At 53.4% G+C, this 27197-nt stretch overlaps 3 protein-coding genes across 5 annotated transcripts; all 3 read left to right on the top strand.

The window, feature by feature from the left end:
* The first annotated feature begins 477 nt into the window (after positions 1-477).
* NFATC2IP (nuclear factor of activated T cells 2 interacting protein) lies at positions 478-11501 on the top strand. Its single transcript, XM_079120918.1, has 8 exons — positions 478-924; positions 1615-1687; positions 4016-4136; positions 4749-4829; positions 4923-5109; positions 6390-6534; positions 6963-7072; positions 9312-11501. The coding sequence occupies exons 1-8, from the start codon at positions 511-513 to the stop codon at positions 9468-9470; spliced, it is 1290 nt and encodes a 429-aa protein (XP_078977044.1). The 5' UTR covers positions 478-510; the 3' UTR covers positions 9471-11501.
* A 1006-nt stretch (positions 11502-12507) lies between these two features.
* SPNS1 (SPNS lysolipid transporter 1, lysophospholipid) lies at positions 12508-20055 on the top strand. 3 transcript variants are annotated; one of them, XM_079120915.1, is made up of 13 exons: positions 12508-12772; positions 13002-13309; positions 13407-13472; positions 14993-15129; positions 16248-16399; positions 16487-16553; positions 17320-17465; positions 17748-17903; positions 18214-18403; positions 18713-18778; positions 18929-19027; positions 19337-19508; positions 19731-20055. In XM_079120915.1, the coding sequence occupies exons 2-13, from the start codon at positions 13069-13071 to the stop codon at positions 19823-19825; spliced, it is 1587 nt and encodes a 528-aa protein (XP_078977041.1). In that variant the 5' UTR covers positions 12508-12772; positions 13002-13068; the 3' UTR covers positions 19826-20055. The 3 variants fall into 3 exon arrangements, with proteins under 3 accessions (XP_078977041.1, XP_078977040.1, XP_078977042.1); XM_079120914.1 differs by having other exon boundaries at positions 12509-12772; positions 13018-13309; XM_079120916.1 differs by lacking the exon at positions 12508-12772 and having other exon boundaries at positions 12793-13017; positions 13101-13309.
* Positions 20056-20461: 406 nt separating this feature from the next.
* On the top strand, positions 20462-24668 carry LAT (linker for activation of T cells). Its single transcript, XM_079120919.1, is given in 12 exon segments — positions 20462-20890; positions 21081-21108; positions 21206-21240; positions 21462-21549; positions 21694-21758; positions 21858-21951; positions 21953-22036; positions 22109-22212; positions 24055-24108; positions 24281-24343; positions 24420-24506; positions 24658-24668. Coding segments are annotated over 11 exon segments (798 nt in total). The 5' UTR covers positions 20462-20787; the 3' UTR covers positions 24500-24506; positions 24658-24668.
* The last annotated feature ends 2529 nt before the right edge of the window (positions 24669-27197 follow it).

The raw sequence follows: 27197 nt of genomic DNA, 5'->3' as shown, positions 1-27197 counted from the left end.
AGTGTGCGGCATTGACTGGAATTCTTCATGCCCACGACATGTGTGTTTGTGGGGACCGTGGCCAGACACCTGTGAAATCTCAGGTCCAATGTCTCAGCTTCTAATGTAATTCCCACTCGTTCCTCTTTCTCTCTGCAGCCTTAGGGCCTGAGGACTACAATTCCCAGGATGCGCGGCTCCTCCGCCCACCAAGGAGACGGGTCTCTTCAATGGCGGGTCTGGGGGAAGGCTTTTCAGAAGAGAAGCAATCCAGCCAATGGGTGAGCTAGACCGAATCGAAACTTTCTCTGATTGCACCGAGGACATTAGAATCTTTGGCGCCTTTGTTTCAGTGGTGGATGCGTGATGGACGGGCCAATTGACCAATGAAAAGGTAGGGAGGAGGAGCCAGAGCGTGTGGGCGGAGAGAGATGCTGACTGGCAGGCTGTTCGCCCAGTAAAAAGCGAAAGTCGCTGGAGGGGGCCGGGCGAAGAGAGAAGGAGGGCTTGTGTGACTGCCGAGCGAGAGTCATGGCGGAACCGGTGAGGAGACGGGGTCGAAGGCCCCGAGGCGGCGGTGTTGGCCGAGGGGCTCGGGGAGCCCGGGGCGGTCGGGGCCGGCGTCCTCGCGCCCAGCGGTCTCCAGCTCGGCGCACTCTGGACACCGTGCTTGTCGACTTGGTCAGCGACAGTGACGAGGACATCCTGGAGGTGGCGACTGCGCGCGGTGCTGCGGACCCAGCTGAGGTCTCGTCCCCGGCTGAGGTCTCGCCTCCAGAGCCGCAGCCCAGGCCGGCCGCACCCCGGGCCGACAGCGACAGTGACAGTAACAGTGAAGGCGCCGACGCGCGGCCTGCGGGAGCCCAGCGGACCCTGGTCAGGCGGCGGCGGCGGCTGCTGCTGGATCCGGGGGAGGCGCCGGTGGTTCCGGTGTACTCCGGGAAGGTGCAGCCAGGTCCTCGGGAGGGCTGGGGCCGAGGGCCCTAGGGGCTGTGCGACCCGAGAGGGGCGGTGTTTAGGGAGTGCTGGGGCTGGGTGCTGGGGCCGGCCTTGGAGGGCTAAACAGAAACCAGGGGCTCGGGTGTCGGAGGCGGAGAGGCGAGGCTCCTGGGGCACCTACAGATTGTGGGGGGAAGTGAAGGGACTTGGGTATGTTGGAAGTATGGGGCTCTTTTATCTTGGGAGTAGGGAGGTTCGGGGAGTGAGAGAATTGAGACTGGGATTTGGATTTTTAGATTGGAGCCCATTGCTGAGGGAGCCAGGGGGCTGGGGTTCCCTAGGAGTCTAGGGTAGAGGGATGGCTAAATACCCGGTTAAAAGAACTAAGCTTGCATCTTCAGAGTGCCTTGGGGAATGGGGCTTGGTACTACAATTTTGGATCCTGAGCGAGCTGGCAATATTGCACAGTGGTAGAGTGCTTGCCTCGCATACATGTGGCCTTAGGTTGAATCCCCAGCACTGGAAAAAAGAAAAATTGGATTCTGGGGAAGCTGGACTTCTGAGTTGCCTGGTCAGGGCCATAGTATCGTCATCCTCAGGGAGGACATAGGAGCTAGATGCCAGAAGATTCATCCTTATGTTCCCTTTTGGTAGGGAGCGAACTTGGGACTGAATCTCCCCTTTTTGTCTTTACAGGTGGAAAGCAGCCTCCACCTCATCCCAGATCATGTGTCCCTCCTGAAACTCTGCCCTGCAGAGGCTGAGGAAGGTAAAAGGAGCATTGGCTTCCCTCAGGAGACTTTCTGGAGTTCACATCCCTGCAGCCAATTATCTCTCTCTTCTCTTATGGTTTTGGAATCCAGCCCAGGGACTGTGCTTGTGCTGTAGCACTGAGCACATTCCCAGCCCTATTTGTCTCTTGAGTCTCAGGGGAAGGACATGAAAGAGGGAACTCCTATGTCTTACCTAAGAAAAGACTGGTTCTGGAAGGAGCTGGGCTGTTAACAAGAAGGCACAGGAGCCAACTTAGAAGTGCTGTCCAACTACCCTCTTCCCAACTCTAATAGAAGAATGTGCTAATACAGATTATCAGGTGGCACCCCCAGACATTCTGATTCTGTGATCCTAGTGGGGGCAGGGGAAGAGGAGATGTTTAGAATTTGTGACATCTTGTTACATCTGCACCAAGTACTTGGGAACACTCTGGAGCCAGAAGAGTTTGTTTGAATCTTATCAGGGCTGCCCAACCTTTATCCTCCCCCAATGATGTGTGATTTTTGCAAACCACCCAAGGATAGTGAATAGAAATCAAGTCTAATAAGTCATCCCATCTGTAAATGCAGACTTAGACCAAGGCTTTGGTATTGTGAGAAAGTAGGGTAGACTGATTTGACTTGGCTAAGAATCCAGCTCTAACTCTTGGTAGCTGTGTGACCATGGGCAAGGTATTTAACCTTTTAATGCTTCAATTTCCTCATAAGGAAAATGGGGATTATATTGGATCTATGTTAAAATGACTTTGGTGAGAATTATTTAAAGGGAATATATAGAGAGCTGTTTCTTGGCCATGTATATAGTTTAGAACAGTACCTGGAATGTAGAAGTACTATCAAAAGGTACCTCCATCCTTGCTCTTCAGAATGCAGGCCCAGCAGTGTTGGGCATCCCCTGAGTTGGTTAGAAATGCAGAATTTCATAACTCTGACAGCTGCCTTGCTTAGCTAGGACAGAATTTCCCAACCTCAGCATTACTGATACTTTGGACGGGAAAGGTCTTTATTTAGGGAGGCTGTCCTGTGTACCCTAGGAAGTTTAACTGCATCCTGACTTCTGTTCACTACCAAACCACGACCTCATTCCCCTCCACAATGTGACAACAAAATTGTCTCCAGACATTGTCACATGTCCCCAGGGAGGCAAAATTGTCCCTTGTTGAGAACCATTGATCTGAAGTTTATTATTGTTTCATTTGCAGAGTATTTATTTATTTTGTGCTGCTGGGAAAAGAACACAGGGCCTTGTGTATGCTAGGCAAGCACTTTGCCACTGAGCTGTACCCCAGCCCAACAGCATTTATTCTTATGTTTTATGTTAAAATCTTATTGGCAGTGATCAAATGGGGAAAAGCTTCTGTATTTTAGTATATATATTTTTGTCGCTGGCTCTTTGTGGTTCCAAAATCCATGGATATTTGTCACCGCCTGCAGCAACAACTTGCACGGGTCTTATGGGTAGTGGAGTGGAAACTGAGGCACTTCTATCTTTCTCTTTAGTGCACTGCTTTCTTGCTTGTTTATAGAGGATAGAGGAAATGAGGTTTACTTGCTTTGAGAGGAGAGAGAGAGACCCCGCTTATCAGAGAGAAAGAAACTTTGCTTAAGAGAGAAACTTTGAAAGAAAGACAGGCTTTTCTCCGTTCCGCAGTCTGCCTTCCGCCGCTGTCCCTACTCGCTGCTGTGTTCTTTCTTCTGGCTTTTTTGCTAATGGCTGCTGTGGCGTGTCTTCTGCTACTGCTTTTCTGGTAATGGCTGCTGTCCGTGTTTTTCCCTCTGGCTGCTTCTGTCTCGCTCCGCCTACGCTTATATCACCTCCAGGATGCGGAGAGCAGGGCCACGCCTCTTACGCAAAGATTAGGCGAGAGGCTCAGAGCAGGCAATTAGTGCTCCAGAACACATGCACATACATTGTGTGCGTGGACGAGAAAATCACCTGAGTGTGCTTATGTCAATTAACCTCCTTGCTGCCGATGTGATCAGGCGCCATCCTGGCACCGCCAACATGGCACAGCCCCCAACATTTTTTTAATTAGAAATTTAAGTTAAAAATGGTGACTTAAAGGAAAGTATTCAACAAATAGCAATCCCTTGCTCACTTCTTGAAGGCTGAGTGCTCCCTTGTGTTTTTGGGTTCCACAGTCTCCTTTTTTCAACCCTTTTAATTTTTTATGGTGCTGGGCCTTGCAAATGCTAGGCAAGTGCTCTCCCACTAGTCTACACCCCTGGCCCAGGCCTTTCTTAAAGCCTGTGACTTGTTTCTTCTTGGCAGTCCCCTCCCTCTCTTGGCTAACCCTTTCCACTTTCTCCTCCTCTGCCCCCAGAGGCAGATGTGACAGATGCTAGCAGTCCTCACCCTGAGGATCCCCCATTTCCAGGCTCTCCCTGGAAGAAGAAGCTGAGGAGTAAGGATGAGAAAGAAGAGAAGAAAAAGAAGGTGTTTGTGTGAGTGAGGCTGGGGCTCTTGGGCCCTGGGAACAGGAAGGGAGTTGGAGAGGTAAGCTGAGGCAGGCAGGACCTTTGGTGGCTCCTGAAAGGGAAAGGAGGAGGGATAGAAGGAGTTTTGAGACCCAGGTGGGGAATCAATCTCTTGGGAGAAGAGAGGACCCACCAGGACTTTTCAGACCAGCATGGAAATGGAGTCTGAGGTGGGATAATGTAGGATAGGGGTGAAGACAGCTGTCGTTTGCTGTCTTCTCTCTGCTTCTCTTTCTTTGTCTATTAAGTGGGAACAATCATGGTACCTGAGTCAGAATTGTCGAGTAGATGAAGAATAATAAATGCCTGGTATCTCTTAGATGTTATTAGACATTTACCTGGGAAGTGGCTTATCTTTAAGTGGGGCATTTTCCTCCTTTCATGTTTGGCTCTTGTAAATATAAAGTTGATGTTTTAGGTTTTCCCTGTCCCTTACCTACCCCGGTCTTCTGGTAAAATAGAAATTACTAGAAAGTGCTTTTTCTTGATTCTGCAGCTCCCACTGTGGTTCTTGGGGATCCACAGCTGGGGCTGGAGTCTTTCCTTTGCCTCCATCTTGTTCCTCTCTTCTTCCTACAGGGCTCAGGACAACTCTCCTTTGCCCCCACCTCCACCAAGAACCAAGAGCAGAAAGCATACTCGGGCACTCCAGAAATTGAGGTGTCAGGGGCATGGGGCTCTGGTTGGGGTAAAGAGGGACAGTTTGGGAGGGTGGCTGACCCCAGCTGACCCAGAGTCCTATCTGCACCTCAGGGAAGTGAACAAACGCCTCCAAGAAATCCGATCCTGCTTGAGCCCCAAGCAACACCAGGGCCAAGGCCACCAGAACCAAGATGATGAGGTGGTCCTAGTGGAGGGGCCCACCCTTCCAGAGAGCCCCAGGCTCTTCCCACTCAAAATCCGGTGCCGGGCTGACCTGATCAGATTGCCTATCAGAATGGTAAGTGCCTGAGGGTTCACAGGAGAAGGACCCAAGAGCTGCTTTTGGAGAGACTGCAGGCGGGTCCTGGCAGGAGGGACTACATTTTCCTCTTCCCATCCTGCTCTCTGGAGATGCCTTCTACTCTCCCGTCCATGTCTTTGATCTTCTCTCTGTAATTTTTCCCTCTCTGGCAACCTTCCTGCTCATTCTTCGAGGCTCCACTGAAGTATCATATCTTCTACAAAGATTTTTTGGTCATCCATCTTGCTTTTTCCTCCTAGGGTTCTCTGCTTCCGTCTTGTGCTTGTTCTCACTGCATTGGACACAGCAGATGTCACTCAGTCATCCTGAGCTCCTCCAGCTTCCTGGAAAAGGCTGATAGTTGTGTGGGGATGGCCTCAGTTCAACACTAAGACTGATAACAGAATTGAGCACTTACTGAGTGCTAACCATGAGCGGGTCAAAAGCAGTTCAGCCTAGGTTGCAACAGGCAGCCCAGGACCTTATCAGAAAGCAGCCTCCACTTTGCTCCTTGGGGTGCTTTAAAGATTTATGAGGGGGTGGGAATGTATCTCACTGTAGAATGCTTGCCTTGCATGTGCAATCCTTGGGTTTGGTCCCCCGTATCATAAAAGAAAAAAAAAAAAAAAAAAGAAAGTTTGTTGCCAACCTTTGGGTTATTATGGGTAATTTCAGGCAAAAGTCCAGATTTCTGGCTTCTTTTACAAATAGGTGTGTTGGGCATGGTGGCGCACACCTGTAATGCCATAATCCTAGTGACTTGGAAGACTGAGGCAGGAGGATTGTGAGTTCAAAGCCAGCCTCAGCAACTTAGTGAGGCCCTAAGCAACTCAGTGAGACCCTGTCTCTGAATAAACTATATAAAGGGACTGGGAATATGGCTCAATGATTAAGCGCCCCTGGGTTCAATCCCCAATACCAAAAAAAAAAAAAAAAAAAAAAAAAGGAAGGTGTGATCAACTGTTCCTCTTCCCACATGGTGCCAGTCAGCTGGTGTGGCCTATTTAGATGGGCATGCCGTTCGTTTGTTGTAGTCCCCACTGTTCCCTTTTTTTCTCCTATACCATGGCTGCTTCATTTCTTTGTGCTGCTCACATGAACCTCTTACTGACATGTTATTCTATACTTGCCAGGTAAATATGGTGAAACTCACGGCTGAGGAGTTCAGCAAGTAGCTCAGGCCAGAAACCTGTGTTTGGGGTGGTGGGGTGGGGTGGGAGTAGGGCAGGGAATTTGAAGGTGGGAAGGGCTCCTTTGCTTCTTTTTTCCCTTCTCAGTCGGAGCCCCTTCAGAGTGTGGTGGACCACATGGCCACCCATCTCAGGGTGTCCCCAAGCAGGATTCTATTGCTCTTTGGAGAGACAGAGCTGGCCCCTACGGCCACCCCCAGGACCCTAAAGCTTGGAGTGGCTGACATCATTGGTGAGTGGAAGGCAGGGAGGTGGGCCTTAAGGAGGCTTTTTGTTTTATGCAATACTAGGTATTGAACCCAGGGATGCTCAACCACTGAGCTACATCCTCAGAAAGCTACGTGAAGCTAGAAACCCATGTTTGGGATGCTGGGGGTAGTGTGGGTAGAGCAGAGAATTTGAAGGCTGAAAGGGATCTTCTGTTTCTTGTCCCCCTTAGTTTTTTAAATTTTTAAACAAGGTCTCCCTAAGTTGCTAAGGCTGGCCTTTGACTTGTAGTCCTCTTGCCTTAGCCTCCTGGGTGCAGGGATTTAATGCATGCACCACTGCACCCGGCTGGAGGAAGTTTTGCAAAGGGAGGGGGGAATGAGGAAAGGTCCAGAGTGGGCCCTGCTTCCAATGCCCCACTTAGACCTGGCTTCCTGATTCTGCCTCCCACAGACTGTGTGGTGCTAGCAAGTTCTTCAGAGGCCACAGAGACATCCCAACAGCTCCGTCTCAGGGTTCAGGGGAAGGAGAAGCATCAGATGCTGGAGATCTCATTGTCTCAAGTGAGTGGGAAAAGAAATGGCTGTCCACACCCCTTCCCCTTTCCTCTGCTGTCTCTTGTCAGTTGACAGCAATGGATTCTTCCCAATCCTGACTCAACAAAGACGCTACCCTCCATATTCCTGGGCACACACCTGGCCTAGATAGTGGAGAAAGCCCATTGTTCAAATTCCTTCCCTCTTCTGCTGGGAACCTCTGTTCTAGTTTGTATGTCCCCTCAGTCTCCTGACTCCTGGTCAAAATAGAAATGACCCTTGGACAGTAACCAATAAAGGACAACTGAAAAATAATTAAAGCCACATTTTTTTTTTAGTGGTGGTGGTACAAGGGCTGGAACCCAGGCCTTACGGATATTAAGCAGGCACTGTACCACTTGTAAGGGCCAGCCTCTTGCAGGGATAATTGCTTGATGAACAAGGAGATTATTTCACAACAGTCTCACCTGGGAAAGCACCGTTGTTGACTTCACTTAACAAATAAGAAACTGAGATCTAAAGAGGTGGAGGAACTTGCTGTATTAGTTCTTATGGCAGCTGTTATAAGATGAAGTATAGTCCCCTCTTATCTGGGGTTTACCTTCTAGGGTTTCAGTCACCCATGGAACTGTGATCTGAAAATATGAAGTGGAAAATTCCAGAAATAAACAATTCATAAGTTTTAATTTGTGTACAGTTCTGAGTAGTAAAATAAAATCACACACCTTCCTTTGTCCATCCCACTGTGTCCTGCTTGATGTGCATTTTCCCATTGTACCTGCTGTGTATGCTAGCTGCACTCAGCAGCTGCCTGGGTTATCAGATTGACTGCTTGATATTGTAACACCTGTGTTCAGGTAACCCTTATTTTACTTAATAAAGTCCCCCAAATAAGAGTTGTGATGCTGACAATTTGGATATGCCAAAGAAAATCTGTAAAGTGCTTCTTTTATAAAGTGAAAAGATGAAAAGAAACTATGCACAGGTGTCTGAGCAACTGGATAGAAGATATACACATATATATATGTATATATATATATGTATTTAATTGTAGATGGACACAATGACTCTATTTTATTCATCTTATTTTTATGTGATGCTAAGGATTGAACCCAGTGCCTCACATGTGCCAGGCAAGCACTCTACCACTAAGCCACAACCCCAGCCCTATAGAAGATATTTTGAGGCAGATCACAGTCATAACTTTTATTACAATGTACAGTATACTGTTAAAATTGGTCTAATTTTTTATTGTTGGTTTCTTTCTATGCCTAATTTATAAGCTTAGCCTTATCATGGGTGAGTATGCATAGGGTTTGGTACTGTCCTGGGTTTTAAGCATCCACAGGGCATCTTGGCTCGTCTCCCCCTGAATAATGGATGATTACAATACCACAAACCTGGTGGCTTAACTCAATAGAATCTGTTCTTTTTACACTTCTGAAGATCAGAAGTTGAAATCAAACGTCAGTGGACACAGTGAGCCCTTCCTTGCCTCTTCCTGGTGGTGGCCAGAGTTCCTGGCTTCAGCTGCTTCTGTGCTCACATGGTGCTCTCCTGACATGTCTGTCCCTATTTTCTCTTGTAAGGACATATACATATATATATGTATTTTTTTTTAACTTTTTTTTGAGACAGGCTCTCGCTAAGTTGCTGAGGCTGGCCTTGAACATGCGATCCTCCCATCCCAGCCTCCTGAATTGCTGGGATTACAGGTGTGCACCACCTGTCCACATTCATGTCCGGTTTAAGGACATGAATTATATAGGTTGAGTAGAGCCCTAATCATCTGAAATTCATTACATTTGCAAAGGCCTTAAATCCATATAAGGTCACATTCACATTTACCAAGGTTAGGACTACCAGGTATCTTTTTTGGGATACACAGTTCAACCCATAACACTTGTGTAAGGTCACACGTCCAGTAAGTGGGAGAGCTAGGCCCCCAGCTGGATTCTCACTTCAGAATTGGCTTTTGTTATGATTTTGCCTCCATATTATAGGTGAGGTGATTGGGGCTGGGGGACACGCCTGACCCAGAGCCTATACCCCCAAGCCTTGGGCTCGTAGCTCCCACTCTTCTTGAGGAGCCTGTGGCCCAGAGGGAGAGGAGGACTCACACCAGTGCCCAGAGAGGACCGCGCAGGGCTGAAAGCCTCATCCGCTCGCTGCCCCCTCCAGGGCACCCTGACCTCACTGATTTGGTTCCTAGAGTCTCCCCAGCCTCTCCTTTGAGCCTTTACATCTGTGTTTCCTCTCCATCCAGGATTCTCCTCTCAAGACCCTCATGTCGCACTATGAGGAGGCCATGGGACTCTCTGGACACAAGCTCTCTTTCTTCTTCGATGGGACAAAGCTTTCAGGCAAGGAGCTGCCAGCTGATCTGGGCATGGAATCCGGGGACCTCATTGAGGTCTGGGGCTGAAACCCTACTCCCTGTCTGGAGGCCCAGCCAGGACTTGGGGACAATGTTTCTTGCTTTTTTTTGCCCCATAAGAGTTATCAGAAGCTGAGGTAGAACTCGTCTTTTAGCTGAGGCAAAACCAAGGCGTGACCTTTGACTCCCATCTCTTGTTGATCTTGGTCTCAAGCCCTGAGCTGCTTGGTTAGTTGTGTAGTGGTTGTTGCTGCCCTGGTGGCCTGTGGCTCCATGGCATGTCCTGCTGAGTTTTGCAGCCCCTGGGACATGGAGGAGTCTCCCCAGCCTCTCACTTTTATCGCCCGTCTCTTCATTGAAATGTCCGTTCTGTGAACTGTTGCTCATCTTCAAAGTTGAAATAAATGAGGGTGGGATTATGGGCTTCCAGGACTGGGACTTACGTCACATCAAGGACCAACAGTGGCCTTATTGTCATTGGGCGCTGGGAACACAGTTTGCTGGAGACGCCTTGTTGGTGGGAAGGAAACTAAAGGAGCATGTGCGTCTGTGCTACGGCTTAAGCCCTGGCAGACAAGTGGAACGCTCTCAGAGTGAAGGTCGTGGAGTCTCAGCCATGGCGTCTCCTCTCCCCAGGACCCTTTAGAGCCACCTTTCTGGTACACACTTCCTGGTGCCCACATTTAAGGCATGACTGAATAGTTAGCCGTTTTGCTTTGGATCTTGGGATTCTCTGGTTTTGTGGCGTGTTCGCCTTTCTTCACGCCACCTCTCCCATTGGCACGCTGTTTGTTGATTATGTATCTTTGAATGTCATTGTGTCCTTATAAGATACAGTGTGTTAGGATTGAATATGCTTTTGCTCTACCTATGAGCTCCTGTGCAATAATTTCACTGTTTTCACTCAATATGTATGAGGATGCAGCCTCTGCTCAGTCTAAATCTGCCACATGGAACCCACGGTGGCATCAACTGCATCTTACTCACACGTTGCCTTACGTGGTGGACACCTGGGTGCCCGTCAACTCCTTGGCACCCACTTTCCAGGCCACGATAAACATCCTTTTTGGTGTCCCTCTGTGCTCGTGTGAACTTCTCTAGCATACAAACCCAGGAGAGGATTACGGGTCACACTGGTTACTTTCTCTGGCTTTCCAGATTTTTCATTAGAATGGGGTTGACTCTCCCTCTTGAGGCTTCCTTCCTCCTATCCTCACCAGCACTTGGTACTGCCCAACTTTCTGATTTTTTGCCCGTCTGGTGGGTCCAAGGGCACTGTGTTTAATGTCCTCCCATTGGATCACCATTGATTTGGGGATCCTGTCGTATGGCTGTCAGCCTTTCTGGTTGCTCTTTCTATGAATTGCTCCTTTTCCCACAGGGCTTCCTTTTTGTGTGCTGTGTTTGTTTGTTCTGAGGAGCTGCTCATATATTTCTGGGCAATTGCAAATAACTCAGAATGGTACTTTGTGAATCTAGGAGATCTTTCACCAAACAGACATTCTTAATTTTAAGGTAGACAAGTTATTTTGTTTTGAAGTTTGTTGCTTTTTGATTTATTTAAAATTAGTTAAGATATTGTCATTGTCTTCTATTAACTCATTTGCTTTTCCTTTCATGTTGAAGCCACTGAGTTCAGCTTGGTTCAGCTAGGACACTGTGGCACAGTGTACTGGCTGGCAACTGTCCTGAGTGGTCAAACGCTGGTTCTTACTGGTTAGTGCCAGGCTGTACTGGTTGGTAAAGATTGAACATCACCTTTAAACTATTTGATATGTTGCTTTGTGAGACCAAGTTTTATTTTTATCATATAATGAGCCATTTTTCTCAGTTTTGTCTACTAAAAAAGCCATTAATCTTCACTGACATGTGTTGTAATTTTTTCAAAAGTATGTTAGCTTCTTAAAATGTTTTTGTTGGAATGTGGCGTTCCTTTGAATTTTATGACATATAAATAATCCATGATATGGTATAGCTCTCCATCTTTTTAGCAGAACTTTTGTATCCACTAATAAGTTTGAACACATTAAAATTATGTATTCAATCTCAACAGAATAAATGGGAGTACATTCAACTGTCTATGCTTGAGGAGTTCCATCTTCCTGGACCTCATGTGACCCCTCCACTGAGATCCTTATGACAGAATCCATTATTTATTCCCTCACATCCATTCTTCTCCCTTCCAAGGTGACAGAACTCATGGCTTTCAGGGAAGTACAGACACCCTCAATAAAGAGTCCAGTCAGCTCCTCTGGGTCTGTACCAATAATAAAAATAAAATTCTTACTGTACTGTGCTGTATTCTTGGACTGCAGTCGACCATAGATTACTGGAACTACAGAATGTGAAACCTAGATTAGGGGGAACGTGTGCATTGCTCCTCCATCTATGAACCCAAGGCCCACTTCGTGAGAGAAGCCCTCAACCTCCCTGACCAGGCCAAATACAGTTCTATGACATCCATGTGCTGGACGTTCTCCGTGAGACTCCAGAATTTCTGTGTCCTCGATATCTGGGGTCTTGAAGCTGCAACTTCAAAGAAACTATAATAATTTTACTTTTACAGAGTTATTAAACGTAGCTTGGAGAGCATGCGGTCCTTGGGTCCAGGCTCCTATCTGACCCCAGTCCTAAGGTGGCAGTCTCATTAGGCTCAGAAGCCCTGCTGCCCTACACGAGACCACTAGAGGGCGCGAGGCATCCAGACCCGAAAACCCGCTGCAGCCCGGGCGGCCGAGGACGCTTCTTTCAATGGATATTTAAGTGTCCACAGTGAAAGCTCAGGACTGGGGAACCCGAAGGAGACAGACAGGAGGCTGCCCAGCCTTCCTTCAGCATTTACTGAGCTCGTATGACGCCGCCAACCACGCACAGGGAGGAAGAAACTGACTACTGGAAGCGAGAACTGGTCACCGTGTGGCTAGAGATATTTACTATTTCCAAATCTTTTGAGATCCCATTATCTCTTGATCAACAAGAAGCCCGGCAAGTGGGCGTTCCAGACAAAGCCACTGAGACCGGCCAAGTCACGGGGACAACCTTCAGGTTGGCGGTCTCGGCAGGAACTAGCGCCGGGTTGCCATGGCGTCGGATCCAGCGGAGCCTCGGGGGTTGCAGTCTAGGACCAGGTCCCTGGTTACCCCGGAGACCGACCGCCAGTCATGTGATGCGGGAGGCTGGCGGTTCCCTTGAGGCTTCCGTAGTCGGGGCCGGTCACGTGCCGAGGGCTTGCACCCAGGGACTCCTCTGCCGGCTCCAACATCACATGATCGGCTCCAGGGCAACATGGCCGCCGCCGTGGTGCAGCGCTGGGGTTGAGCGACAGCGGCCGTACTGCGCCCCCACCCGGGGTGAGGGGAAGCCTCAACATGGGAGGGGGGCCGGGCCGCCTTCACCCTGTTCTGTCCCCAACGTCACCTGAATTCCAAATGTCCTCCCTGTGTGGTGGGTCTTCTGGGACGCGAGAGAATGACAGGGCCCGGGGCCCTTCCCAACCATGCTTATGCTTCGGGGCAAGTTCCTTACCTGACTCAGGGCGCACTGGAATCCCCTGGGTTCCCTCCGTCCTCCTTTCTCCAGCCTCTTCCCCTCGCAGGTGGATCGTCGGCGGGACCCGAGCGCGCGCGGGCGCGGGCCCCCCGGGACCATGGCCGGGTCCGATACCGCGCCCTTCCTCAGCCAGGCGGATGACCCGGATGACGGGCCAGTGCCTGGCACCCCGGGGTTGCCGGGGTCTATGGGGAATGCGAAGTGCGGGGAGCCGGAGATCCTGGACCGCGAGGGTTTGCAGCGCATCACCGGCTTGTCCCCGGCCCGTTCGGCTCTCATAGTAGCAGTGCTGTGCTACATCAACCTCCTGAACTACATGGACCGCTTCACCGTGGCTGGTAGGTACATTTCTTGCGGGGAGGGAGACAGGGAAGGGAGCGAGGTGCCGAGGATGGGGCCATCTCTGCGGACTCATGCAGAACTTTCTCCTTCCAGGCGTTCTCCCAGACATCGAGCAGTTCTTCAACATTGGAGACAGTAGCTCTGGCCTCATCCAGACCGGTGAGTGGAAGCCACCTTGGTCACACACCGCAGCAGTGCTTTCTCCTGGGGCCTCCTTAATAAGGGTTAACCGGCCAGACCCGAGGGAGGTGATGGCTTTAATTTTACTTTGGGGCTGACCAGTTTAGCTGGAGCATCACATTTAAAGGGGGAGTCTCTGTAGTACATTTCTGCCCTTCTGCTTACTGTGTGATGATAGGCAAGGCACTCAGCGTCTCTAAGCCTCATTCTCTTTGTCTATAAAATAGAACTAGTAAGAACAGATAGTCTCTTAGGACTTATATGAGGCTTAATTTATGCTTGTGAAGCCCCTGGTGCAGTGTTTGGTGGTAGGCACCCAGTAAATAATGGCAGAAGAGAGGGTCTGGAATAGGGAATGGTGAATTTTCCTTGTTTCTGAGTACCTACTATGTGCTAACTGCTGGAGGAAATGGTGATGCACCTTCAGGACTTTGCTAAGACATCAGTCAGTATCTTCAAATCTTTCTATTGGGGAAGGAATAGGGATAGGAATTGGTGTTGTTATTCCTGTTTTGCCTAGGAAGTAGGTAGTGTCACCTGCATCTTTTAAAGACACGGAGGCTTGGAGAAGAGTTTTGTTCAGGGTCACACATCAGGTTACAGGCAGAGTAGGAATTTCAAACCAGGTTTTGCAATTTTCTTTTTTCTTCTCCAGACCAATGAGGAACTTGAGGTATGAAAGTCTGGAGAAATAATGGGATCATAGGTCAGGGTTGCAAACCTCTGGAGAGTTCTTGAGTTAAAGTAGACATGAATCTTTCTAAGCAGCCCTGTGTATTCATTTTTTCATTCAACACGTGTTGATCGAGTCTAGTTTTGTGCTAGACTGTGTGTGAGAGAAATATAGTCATGGCCTGTACAGGCAAGGGCCTTGCCCCCAGGGAACTGACATTCTGTGTGGGGGCGGAGGTGGGGTCAGTAAAGCTCTCAATTAGAATGAGATAATTCTACATAAGGATGAGGTATTATGTGAAATAAAGTAAACGTAGTAGATGGGGACTGACTGTGTGGTGGTTTGGAAAGGTATCTAGTCAGAATCTGAAGGAGCTAAGCTCTGCGAAGCTCAGGGGAGAGGAGACTATGTTCCAGATAGAAGGGGACAGCAGGTGCTCAAACCCTGAAGATGATACTGACCTTGGCAATTGGGCCATTGGATTCAGCGGGGAAGGCAAAGTGCATGGCCAAGAGGTTGACCCGGTAGACAGCTCGCTCAGTTAGGGCATCGCCGGCCACAGTGTCGCGCTTGGATTCTGTTTTAGGCTGGGAAGGCATGGCCGCGAGACCATCCATTCTAAGTGGGAGTTTTGGAAAGATGTTGAAGGTGGGGCTGGTCCACATTGTTGGGTTACAGGACTGGGATGTGGGGATGATGTGGAGTCCGTGAGGAGGAGGGTGGGGCTCTCTGGTGCTTTAGTGGTGCCTGCATCTTACATCCCTGCTGGGGTGGGAGTCAGGGGCTGGGGACTGGGGCTGAGCTGTGGCTCTCTGCTTCCCCCCAGTGTTCATCTCGAGTTACATGGTGTTGGCACCTGTGTTTGGCTACCTGGGTGACAGGTACAATCGGAAGTATCTCATGTGCGGGGGCATTGCCTTCTGGTCCCTGGTGACACTGGGGTCATCCTTCATTCCCAGAGAGGTGAGGCCCCGAGCTGGTTCCTGCTTCTGGCCACTCCTCACTCCCCCATCAGTTTGCTGCTGCTCCTTGGAGCCATTTCATCCGGGGCCTGGGGAACCTCTGCAGTTTCCTCGGTCCATGCCATCTTACGCCCTTTCCTTGCCTGAGTTAGTCTTCCCACCCCGTCCTCTTCCCTTTTCTTCCAGAACCTTCTGTTCATCATCCCTTATTCCCCTGGCTATTTGCTTTTCCACTTCATACATAAACACTCATGTTTCTCTACCATGGAAAAGAAGCCCACTGAACAGCCCTTTCCCCTTTCCCCTTCCTGGTCAGACTTCCTGAGAGGGCCCTTGAGCTCAGGGCCAGCCTGGGCGAGGGAGCAGCCAGGGAGCCACTCTCAATCTTTGCCCGACTTCCTCAATTCCCACTCACCCTCAAGTGCTGCCGGCTGACTTCTGCCCCCACCACTCATTGAACTTGCTCTTGCCAAAGTCAACAGTGACCTTCTAGTTGCTAAGTGGGGCTCCTACTTCCTAGTTCTCTCCTGCTAGATCTCCTGGGAGCCCCCTTCTACCCTCTGGAAGCTCTTTTCTGATTCCTCTGATGCATGTTCTGGTTTCCCTCCTGTCTCCCCGGCTGTGGCTTCTGTGCTCCTTTGGAATCTCCTCCATCTGCTGTCACTCTGCCCTGGACTCTGTCCTCAGCCCCAGGCCCTCAGTCAATTGCACCATGTCCTTAGCTTCAGGTGTCTCTGATAGACAAATCACCTCCACCTAAGGTCATTATTCACCTTTGGGGTGTCTTGGTGGGAGCGGCCTGGTAGCAGCTAGGGTTTATTTTGCACCTACTGGGTGCAAGGGAATGGGTAGACCTGTACTATGTGGTCTTCACCATAGCTGTGTGAACAAGTTATTGTTATTCCCCTTTTGCAGATGAGGAAGCTGAGGCTCAGAGAGGTTAAGTTACTTTCTCAAAGTCACAGCTAGTAAGTAGTGGAACCAGGATTCCAGCCAGGTCTGTCTGATTCTAAAACCCAGGCTTCTCCTGCTGTCCCTGCCACCTCCCCAGCACTGGCTGGTGAGGTGGCCCGGGAGGCTGACTCCAGGGTGGGCTGCCACCACCCCATTCTTCCCCAGCGTTTCTGGCTGCTCCTCCTGACCCGGGGCCTGGTGGGGGTCGGGGAGGCCAGTTACTCCACCATCGCGCCCACTCTCATCGCTGACCTGTTCGTGGCAGACCAGCGGAGTCGTATGCTCAGCGTGTTCTACTTTGCCATCCCGGTGGGCAGGTGAGCTGGCCTTGAGCCTGGCGGGGGCAGAGGGCCTATGTGTGGGCTTCACTGATCAGCTGTCCCTTTCTTCCCCCTTTCCCCTAGTGGTCTGGGTTATATCGCAGGCTCCAAAGTGAAGGATGTGGCTGGGGACTGGCACTGGGCTCTGAGGGTGAGTCTGGTCATGTCCTGGGGGAAGGTCGGGGACGTTCTCACTGAGCATCCTTTCTGCCCTCAGACACCTCCTTCTGTGGCAGTGCTCACTCTGAGGCTGCAGGAAACCTGGCTGCCCTCACCACGAAGCCGTGTGCTCGTGGGTATCAGGAGCCTTGGTAAAACTGTGAGCCCCAGAAAGCAGCTGCATTGACTTTCATAGTGGAAAGCCCCAGATAAAGCCATCAGCTAAAGCTGGATCCAGGCTCCCACACCGTCACAGGAGGGTGATCGTTCTCCGTTCAGCTTCCTGCCCTTGACGTTAGCTTCATTCTCAAGTGCATGAGAGCTCTAAATGATTCTTTCCAATGAGCAACTTGGGCACCTTGGATCTGTGGGCAGTAATCCTGGGATGGTGACTGACATGTGGGTCACATGCCTACCTGAAATTAGTCCCCAGCATTGAGGGTTAACAGTGCTCTTTTTGGCCAAGCCTAGGATGCTGTTTGAACCACGTGGATTGAGAGAAGTATTGGGGCGGGGGGTGCTTTCCCCAAACGAAACCAGGGTGTTGTTATCAAAGAGGAAGCAAAGTTGGGCTTATAGAAAGAGGGTGGCCCTGAGTGACACCCCCACTTCCCACACTGCAGGCTTGGTTTCTTTGAGCCAGTGCTCACAGGCGCTGGAAGCCTTGGAGCCTGTGGCCCACCCTGCCACTCTCCCCCAGCCCTGGGGTTGAGTGTGTCCTGCCCTGTGCCCTGACCCGACTCCCACTGTTTCCCCAGGTGACACCAGGTCTGGGAGTGGTGGCTGTCCTGCTGCTATTCCTGGTGGTACGCGAGCCTCCAAGGGGAGCTGTGGAACGCCACTTAGACTCGCCGCCCCTGAACCCCACCTCGTGGTGGGCAGATCTGAGGGCTCTGGCAAGAAAGTGAGTTTAATCCCTTCCCAGCCCAACATCTGAGGCCCTGGCATCTAGTGGAGGTTGAGGTGGCCCTGGACTTGGTCTGCCAGCTGCCCAGTAGTGGCTGGGGCAGTTCAGTCACTACTGCCCCCTTGTGGCAGCAGCCTGAACTGCAGGCCCAGGGCTAGCCAGGCTCACGTCCACCCCCCAGGGTCGACTTCATGAAATAAGTCAGGAAAGGAGCAGAGTGGCCCCTGTCTATCTGGACACCTCCAGGGAACTGACTTCCTCCCTCCCCAATGTCCTTAGTCCTAGTTTCATCCTGTCTTCCCTTGGCTTCACTGCTGTGGCCTTTGTCACGGGCTCCCTGGCTCTCTGGGCTCCTGCGTTCCTGCTGCGTTCCCGCGTGGTCCTGGGGGAGACCCCACCCTGCCTTCCTGGCGACTCCTGCTCTTCCTCCGACAGGTACCCAGATGGGGTGGGGGGCGGCTGTAGGTGGCAGGGGTGAAGGGTCTGTGATCCAGGACGGGGAGGGAAGAGCGTGAGTCTGGGCTCCATGAGCGACTTCCTCCCTGAGTCTTGGTCTCCAGGTCTGGGTCGCATGTGCTGGGATGGCAGCTCCCTCTCAGGGCTCTGTGTACCAGGGGTGCTTTTCCTGAAAAGACTTGGGTGGGAGGTGGCTGGGAGGGCCATCTTCCTCCCCAGGCCAGGGGGACCAGGCCGGGGGCCTTGCAGGCAGAGGGTCTAGTCCCCATGCCGCACCCCCACCCCCTAGTCTCATCTTCGGGCTCATCACCTGCCTGACCGGGGTCCTGGGTGTGGGCCTGGGCGTGGAGATCAGCCGCCGCCTCCGCCGCTCCAATCCCCGGGCTGACCCGCTGGTCTGTGCCGCTGGCCTCCTGGGCTCTGCACCCTTCCTCTTCCTGTCCCTCGCCTGCGCCCGTGGTAGCATCGTGGCCACCTATGTAAGTAGCCAGCAGGGGTCAAGGGGGTATTTGGGTTCAGGGTGTAGGAACCATGCACTGGGGCAGACTCGGGTCAGCCAGCAAGGTGGGTCAGAGCCTACTCAAAGTGGAATGCCTGGTTTCGAATCACGTCTTTGGTCTTTCCCATCTGTGTGACACTGAGCAAGTGGCTTAACCCCTCTGTGCTCAGTTTTTCTCATCTGTAAGTTGGGACCTGCCTCAAGGAGGTGTAGTGAGAAAGTGAGTGGATGAGCCTGGTATGTGGCAAACCCTTCCTTATTGTGAGACCCCCACACCTCCCACCCTCAGATTTTCATCTTCATTGGCGAGACCTTGCTGTCCATGAACTGGGCCATTGTAGCGGACATTCTGCTGGTGAGTCTCGGGCAGCTCCAGGGTGAGCCTAGAGGCCGAGGGGCCTGAAGTCCTGGCCTGCTCTAGCCTTGGGCCTAGACTGAGCCTTGGACCTGCCCTGGCCCCTGCCTCTCGCCCGGGAGACCCCACTGAGCCCCCCTCTTCCCCCAGTACGTAGTGATTCCCACTCGACGCTCCACGGCCGAGGCCTTCCAGATTGTGCTGTCCCACCTGCTGGGTGACGCGGGGAGCCCCTACCTCATTGGCCTGGTGAGCGCCGACCCTGGGCTGGGACAGGGTAGGGCCGGGGTCCTCGCTGGCAGCACCAGCCAGTGGCCTGAGCTGGACTGGGCGGGATACGTGTCCCCTGTTAGGCGTCTGTTCTCCACCAGGCGTCTTTCCGTAAGGCCTCTGCTGGACGCCAGGGGTTTTGTCTGAACATTTCTACCCATGGGCTGGGCACTCGCCCTGGGGCCCGAACCTCCTTCGCTTCCTCAGGTGCCGCTGTCCTTTTTCCCTGGTGTCAGGGGTCCCTGTCCCTGGCTCCTGCCTGGGTTCTGACTTGCTCTCCTCCCGCAGATCTCTGACCGCCTCCGCCGGAGCTGGCCACCCTCCTTCCTGTCCGAGTTCCGGGCCCTGCAGCTGTCCCTCATGCTCTGTGCCTTCGTGGGGGCACTGGGCGGCGCAGCCTTCCTGGGCACCGCCATCTTCATCGAGGGTGACCGTCGGCGGGCCCAGCTCCATGTGCAGGGTCAGTGAGGCCTACTGTCAGCACTGTGTGTCTGTCTGTCTGTCCGGCTAGGCCTGTGTGCTCAGCATCTCCCAGTCCACACAGCCCGTTCAGCTTCGGGTCTGTCTGTCCCCAAGTCTGGTGGTTCTTGCTGCCGCTCTGTCCGTATCCCAGTGCCTGTCTGCCCCTCCCCTCTCTGGCTCTGCCTGTCCCTCCAGCCCTGCTCTGACCCCATCCCCACAGGGCTCCTGCACGAGGCGGGGCCCGCCGACGACCGCATCGTGGTACCCCAGCGAGGCCGCTCCACCCGGGTCGCGGTGTCCAGCGTGCTCATCTGAGGCGCCATCACCCGCCTATCTGCGTATCTGCTGCAGCTGGCCCCGGGAGGACCCCTGGTCCCAGACCTTGGACTCGGCCCGTTTTCAGGAGGAAGCCCTGGGCCGCGTCTCCGCTCCGACACTACATGGGCATCCCAGAGGAGGACAGGGGCCTGGGAGGGGGATCCCTCTGCTGGGGTGGCCCCAGGGGCTTGGTGCTATTTGTGATGGGAATAAAATTTGTAGCCAGACCACAAGTGCCTGCTGGAGTCTTTGTCTGGGTGCTCGTGACCTCTGACCTCTAGACTGTGGGTGACGCCCCCTCCTGTGGAGAGTCCCTGTCTTCTGGGCTGGCCCACCCGAGGGAGGACTGCCGTGCCGTGAGCTGGCTGGCCTGGCCCCCTCCTGGAGGGCAGGCCTGGGTGTGGGGTGGATGGTGCCCTCAGGACCCTGCTGTCGGAGCCTCCCGGGATGGGAGGCTGCTGAGGACGAGGCCGGCCGGTGCTCCCCTTCCCGCCAGCTGCGCCACCCCTACCTGCCGCCAGCAGCCCCTTCCTGAGAGCCTGGGGTGGCTCCTGGGCCTCTTCCCCCTTCCCACAGCTAGGTGGGGGCGGCTGGGGGCGGGTGCAGCGGCCCAGGAGCCTGATGACTTCCTGCCCTCACCCTGCGCTCACCACAGCTTCCTGCTGCGGGCGGCGGCGGCGGGTGTGAGGAGAGGCAGGCGCTGAGCCGAGGGGCAGGGACGCCTGGGGCACAGGGACCACACGGGGTACTGGTGCCCCAGACCACAGTCCCAGGCCCCGGCCTGGCCACCCAGCATCAGGGTCTCAGACTGAGCCCCACAGTCCAGCAAGGGGAGGGGTCCAGGAATCCCCCAGGAGGACACAGCTGCTCTCCAGGACCCCCAGCGGGGGCCTTCTTGGTCCCTACGCACCAAGGGGGGCCTGTGGGGCAGCCAGGCCTGGCGCAGCTCTCTCCTGTAGATGGAGGTGGACGGTCTGACCCCCTACATGCTGGGCCTCCTGCTGCTGCCCCTCCTGGCCACGCTGCTGATGGCCCTGTGCGTGCGCTGCCATGAGCCCCCTGGTGAGTAGGAGCCGGCGCACCAGACCCCATGGCACCCGGCAGGTGTCCCAGGGCAGCCCGCCCCACTCCCAGCCCCCGTCCCCCTTCAGCTGTCCCCACCTCAGCCCTGCTCCCTGGGACTCTGAGGGCCCCTGGGCTCTCGCGCCTCTCCCCGCACCCCTCTCTGTCTCACTGGCCCTGTCTCCCCCAGACTCATATGACAGCGCTCCCGCAAACAGGTGAGTCTGTGTGCCGCCCCCCCGCCCCCCCCCCCCCCCCCCGCGGCTGGGGCCGGGTTCTCTTGGCCGCATACCCCAGCTGTGTCTTTCCTGCCAGTTCAAACCCAACGAGCATCCTGATCAAACCTTCCTGTGAGTATACAGAGGGTCCCCCGCCTCTGGTGCAGGGAGGGGTCCCCGGCATGTGGGCCTTTGTTCAGTCCCCCGCACCTGGGGCTGCCACATGATTTTCCCTGAGCTGTGATGGGAGGGGGAGGGGGAGGGGGGAGCCCCAGGCACAGGGGCTTCAGGAGCTGAGTGTCCTTCAAGACCTGATGTCTGGAGTCCTTCCTTCAACTCGGTTCTGTCCTCAGACATGCCTGTTCCCTGGCCACCCGCCACCTCCTACCCACCTGTTATCTCCTACCCACCCCCGAGCCAGCCAGACCTGCTCCCCATCCCGTGAGTACCCCTCAGCCACTCTTCACTCTCCAGATCTCACTTTATACCCCCTCACTTTCTTGAATTGGGGGCCTCTTTCCCTGTCACAACCCATCTTGCCCCCAGAGCCCCTCCCAGATATGACCCCTGATCTTTGACTCCCAGGAGATCCCCGCAGCCCCCTGGGGGTTCCCACCGGATGCCATCTTCCCGACAGGATTCAGATGGTGGTAAGGGCAGAGAGGGGCTGTGGAGTGGGGGGCTCTGTGGCTGGGCAGAAGGCAGACCCGGCCTGAGCTGACTCCGTCTCCATCTTGTTCTCTCTGAAGCTAACAGTGTGGCGAGCTACGAGAATCAGGGTGCGTCTGGGATCCCGGGTACCCAGGCTAGGTGGGGCAGCTGGCATCTGTCCCAGGTCATGCTGACCCATGTCATTATCCCCAGAGCCGGCCTGTGAGGACGCAGATGAAGATGACGATGAGGATGACTACCACAACCCCGGCTACCTGTGAGTGACCAGGTGGGAGGTGGGGGCTGAGGCCAGGGATCCTCGCTCACCTTCCTCATTATTTCCTTCCAGGGTGGTGCTTCCTGACAGCACCCCATCCACTAGCACTGCTGTCCCCTTAGCTCCTGTGCCCAGTGAGCCTGGCCTCCGTGACAGTGCCTTCTCCAGTGAGTTAGGTATTTCTGTCTACCTCCTTTGCCCCACGTACCACTTGTCCTTCTTCTCTTCCCTCCCATATTTCTTTGATGATGGCTACCCTTCTGTTTTCTCATTCAGATGTTGGACTTCCTGTTCTGATTTGACTTTTTTTTTTTCCTTAACTTTTATCTCCCCTTTTCTATCTCTTTTGTCTTCTTCCTTTGTATTTGTTGTCTGGAAGATTTCCTTGAGTTTATTTTTCAGTCTTCTACTGCAACTTCCTTTCTCCTATCCAAGAGGTCTTTCCTGGACTCTTGAGTGTTCTTTTTGTATAGCCTCCTGTTCTTGTTTCTTTTTCTTTCTTTTTTCTTGTACTAGGGATTGAATCCAGGGCCACTGAACCACATTCCCAGCCCCTGTTCTTGTTTCATGGAGGCAATATAATTTTGTAAATCTCTAAGTACATTAACTAGAGGTGGTCTTTTTATTTTCCTGGTTGTCTCAGTTTCTTTTGAGCTGATCTTCTCCCTTCCTGGTCTCATGGCTGGGATTTCTTCAGTTTTCTCTTATTGTCCCCTCTCTGTACAAGTTGAGTATTCCTTATCTAAAACACTTGGGACCAGAAATGTTTTTGATTTGGAATATTTGCATATATTTAAGGTGGTATCTTGGGGATGGGACCCAAGTCAAAACATGAAATTAATTTATGTTTCACATTCAGCTTATATCCATAGCCTGATGATAATTTGACACAATATTTAAAGTAACTGTACACAAACTAAGTTTCATGGTGCGGAATTTTCCACTTGTGGCATCAAAAGATTTTAGATTTTGGAGTGTTTTGGATATTGGATCTTTAGATTAGGGATGCTCAGTCTATATGTGCTTGAACTGGGCTGTCACTTCTATACCATGGCTCCATTTGTCAATCAGATCTCCAATTTGCCACATCTCTCCTGGGCTCTGAACTGTATGTCCAAGTTCTCTCATTTATTCATGTATTCATTCACCCTTCCTTCCTTCCTTCCTTCTTTCCTTCCTTCTTTCCTTCCTTCCTTCCTTCCTTCCTTCTTTCCTTCCTTCCTTCCTTCCTTTATTGGGCATGTCTGCTGGGCTAACACTAGGAATGAATGAGTTAATGAGGCAGGCTAGAATGATAGAAGAGCTATCTTTTATCGAAGTCCTACTACGTGCCCTACTAAGAGTTTTATGTGTATAATTTATTAAGCCTCACAGTTGCCAGTTGCTCTGGTGTCTGTCCCTTCCCCTCCTGCCCCACAATTGTGTGTTTTGTGCCATGGCAGGGTTTATTTATCTGTTTTTATTTATTTATTTTGAGAAAGTCACACTATGGCATCCAGGCTGGCCTTGAGTCCCTGGGTTCAAGTGATCCTCCTGGCTCAGCCTCCTGAGTAGCTGGGACTCGGGATTTATTGATTTAGCAGACATTTGGCAGGACTTACTATTGACAGGCCCTCTGCTTCAATCCTTACAACTCTATAAGGCAAATCCTATTCCTAACCCTGTTTCACATTTGAGGAAACAGAGGTACAGAGAGGTTAGGTAACTTGCCTGAGATTACACAGTTACTTAGTGCTGGAGAGCTAGGATTTGAACCTGGGCAGTCTGGCTGCAGAGGCCACCTTGTCCACATCCTCCTGGGGAAACTGGGCAACATATTAGAGAATCAAATAACATCAGGGGTGACAAGTGCTGGTTCCTCAGAACATTCTCTGCATCCCTGTGCAGCTGGGTTGTACTGAGAGTCTCAGGGTGTCCTCGAGGCCCTGGGCATCTGAGTCAGGGGCCCTCTGGGAATCTGTGACTGAAGGTGTCTAACAACAGTGCGGGGGCGGGTGGCTTGGCTGGCTTTCCCGCAGTGGAAGATTACGTGAACGTTCCTGAGAGCGGAGAGAGCGCAGAGGCGTCTCTGGGTGAGTGACTGGCCTCCAGGTGCCCACCCTGTCCCCGCTCCACCCATGGAGCCCACCCTTGGCCCCACAACCCCTTCCTGTCTGTCTGGGGCTTCTCCTGCCCTGCCCACTCCCTCAGCCGGACTCGACCTCCCCTGGTGTGACCGTCCCTCCTTCTGACCTGTCCCCACAGATGGGAGCCGGGAGTACGTGAATGTGTCCCAGGAGCTGGAGTCGGAGGCCAGAACCAGGCCTGGTGTGTGTGGGCACGGGGCGGGGTGCGGGGCAGGGGTGGCCTGCAGGCTGGACACCAACCTCCCCTCCTGTCCCAGCTCCCCTGAGCTCCCAGGAAATGGGGGATGAAGAAGAAGAGGGGCCCCCAGACTATGAGAACCTGCAGGAGCTTAACTGAAGGCCGGGTGAGTGGCCGCGTCCTCAGCACTGCCATGCGCCGCCGACCCTGCCCCCACGACCCCGTCTTGACCACCCCAGCACCTCCGGCCTGGTCTTTCTGGTGCTGACCCTCCTGATGGCCACCGATCCCTGACCCCCAGTCCCTGTGTGTTTCAGCCAGGGTCACGGTCTATCCTGGAACCAGCCTCGCGGGCCGGCTGAGCCGGGCAGCTGGAAGTGGCGCTGGGGGTGCCACTGGGTGCCCTGCCCTGACTCCAGCTGGACAGCAGCCTGAGAACCCCCCTAACTTATTGTCACTTTGGGGGCCAGTCTGTGTGCCCCACTACCCTGCACCTTCTGACGCAGCCTGAGAATGACCCTCCCTGGTCCAGCCCCACCCCTTGTACTGGAATAAAGGCCCTGTGGTCTGCAGTGCTCTTGGCTCCGAGGCCCCAGGCGCTGGAGGCGGGTGGGGGCTGGGCGGGGTCCTGCCTGTGTCCCCTGAGAATGTGTGTGTGTGGGCTGTGGGCTGCGGGCCAGGAACCTTGGGCCCGCTGCCCCGTGTTGGCGGGTCCCGTCATCCGCGGGGCGAAGGTCCGGGCCAGGTTCTGTGAGTGACAGCAGACGCAGCCAGGACGCTGCTGCCTTTGGAACGAGGCTCTGACCCAGCAGCCAAGACACGTCTCCCCACGGGGTGGTCCATGACCTGCAGCTGCCTGTTGGCAGAGTGGGCTGATGGCAGACGGGCAGGGCCCTGGGGGCGCGGGCGTGACAGAGACTGGCTGCTGGCACTCCCCGTCTGGCCTTGCAACCAGGGGCTGGCCCTGGTGACCTGAGTGCTCTGTTCGTTCTTGGCCTGTGTGGTTCTCAGCAAAACAGAAATGGTGGAAGCAAGCGGGGCGTGGGCAGGCACCCCGAGTCCGGGCTACTCTGGAGGGAGGGTGGCTGGGTGGGAGGCAGGGTGCGAGTTGCCACCACAGCTAGACCTTGTCTCTAAAAGAAGTTCAGGCAGCGAGAAACGGGTTGTGGCAGCATGCTCAGGTCGCTGCGGCCGGGCCTGGCACAGCACACCCGACTCGGTGGCCTGGGATGGGACTCGCGCCTGGCCCACGGGATCCCGAGCTGCCGTTCTGTGCTCCGTGACCTGCGCCTTGAGTGGCCAGGGTTTGGTGACTGCTATTCACCTGACCAGGATCCAGCAACCGCTGGTTTTGGGAATGTCCCCTCGGTTTCCCCCGGGATCTCCTCCTTTCCAGTCTCATTCCGGGTGGATCTGGAAATTATTGAGCAGCCTGCACCTCAGGAGGGGAGCCCATGACCAGACCTGGACCCCAGTGGTCCCCTGACCTCTGACCCCGGTGATGGCTTGGGCCACATGACCCACATGACCAGCCTGCGTGCGACTGAGGAGCAGGCCTGGGACGTTGCTGGGAGGAGAAGCCTCAGTCACGGTCGTTCTCACACTGGAGGGGTAAAGTCCTGGGGCCCACTTGGAAAGCCCACCTAGAATGAGGCCATCAGGGAGGAAAGAGTGTCCCTAGACGGCAGGCTCGGCTTCCTGGTGGTTGTCATTAGAACTCCTGGATCTAGCTGTGTGGACAGGAAGACCCCCTCAGGTTCCTTGGTCATGTGGGCCAATAAATCACAGTTTGTCTTCAAGCCGACTTGACTTAGAGTCTGTCACTACAACCAAAGTTGCTCTGAGCCCACGCAGCGTTGCCAGTTCTCTGTGGACTCCGAGGTAATATGAAACCTCTCCTCGTGGGCACCACTGATTTCCACAGGCTTTCAGTCATCATGACTTCCCTATTGTCAGGGTTAGTGCCCCCACTTCACAGGTGAGGAAGCAGGCTCAGAGAGGTGAGGTGACTTTCTCAAAGGCACACAGCCAAGAGTGTAAATCTGCAGTTAGGTCGTGTGCCTCCAGATTCACTGCTGCCCTCTGCCCTTCTGGTTATCATGCAACATGCCAGCTGCCTGGGACCTGGCAGAAGCTCGTGGGATCCAGCGGGAGAAGAAGATGGGAGAGGGGAGCTGGGAGCAGGCGGAGCTAAATCCTTTTTATTTGGGGGAACTAGAAATGGGCAGAGGCACCTCTGCATCTGGGAAGAAGCAAAGAGGACAGTTATCACCCAGGGATGCTGGGACAACCAGCTTGGGGAGCAACCTAGCAACGCCTGGGAAATCTGAAGATGTGGGTGCCCTTCGCCCAGCAGACCCCGAGTGACTGGCGCACGGGCTGAGGAGGCAGGGCACAGGCACAGGGCCACACTGCAATGGCCACAGCTAGACGCAGCGGATGCCTGTTGCTAGACCACAGTCTGATAAGTTGGGCAAAGTCACATGGCAAGTACCAGCAGATAAAATGAGCCAGGCCTGCAGACACAGATGGGTCTCACCATTGGAATGTGGGGTCAGGACCCAGGTGAGCCCTGCACATCCAGTTAAAAGTGGGAAGATGGTACAAGCAGAGTGTCCCTCATCCAAAACGCTTGGGACCAGAAAGTATTTTGGACTTTGGAATACCTGCATCTATATATCGGTATCATGGAAATGAGGCCCAAGCCTAACACAAAATTCGTTTATGTTTCACGTACACCTTGTACACAGAGCCTGAGGACCAGGTCTTACTAAATTGATGAGGCTGGCCTCTAACTTGAGATCCTCACGCCTTGGCCTCCCAAGTCACTGGGATCACAGGTGCGCCACCGTGCCCA

The sequence above is a fragment of the Sciurus vulgaris genome (genome assembly GCF_902686455.1).
Source record: "Sciurus vulgaris genome assembly, chromosome: 18".
Lineage (NCBI taxonomy): Eukaryota > Metazoa > Chordata > Mammalia > Rodentia > Sciuridae > Sciurus > Sciurus vulgaris.
This window is presented reverse-complemented; position numbering and strand designations above follow the sequence as displayed.

Coding starts and splice junctions, on each gene's coding strand:
- NFATC2IP (XM_079120918.1), top strand. CDS start 511: ATGGCGGAACCGGTGAGGAGACGGGGTCGAAGGCCCCGAGGCGGCGGT. Junction 4,137..4,748: donor AAGAAAAAGAAGGTGTTTGT/GTGAGTGAGGCT, acceptor TTCTTCCTACAG/GGCTCAGGACAACTCTCCTT. Junction 4,830..4,922: donor CGGGCACTCCAGAAATTGAG/GTGTCAGGGGCA, acceptor TCTGCACCTCAG/GGAAGTGAACAAACGCCTCC.
- SPNS1 (XM_079120916.1), top strand. CDS start 12,851: ATGTCCTCCCTGTGTGGTGGGTCTTCTGGGACGCGAGAGAATGACAGG. Junction 15,130..16,247: donor CATCCTTCATTCCCAGAGAG/GTGAGGCCCCGA, acceptor ATTCTTCCCCAG/CGTTTCTGGCTGCTCCTCCT. Junction 18,779..18,928: donor TTGTAGCGGACATTCTGCTG/GTGAGTCTCGGG, acceptor CTCTTCCCCCAG/TACGTAGTGATTCCCACTCG.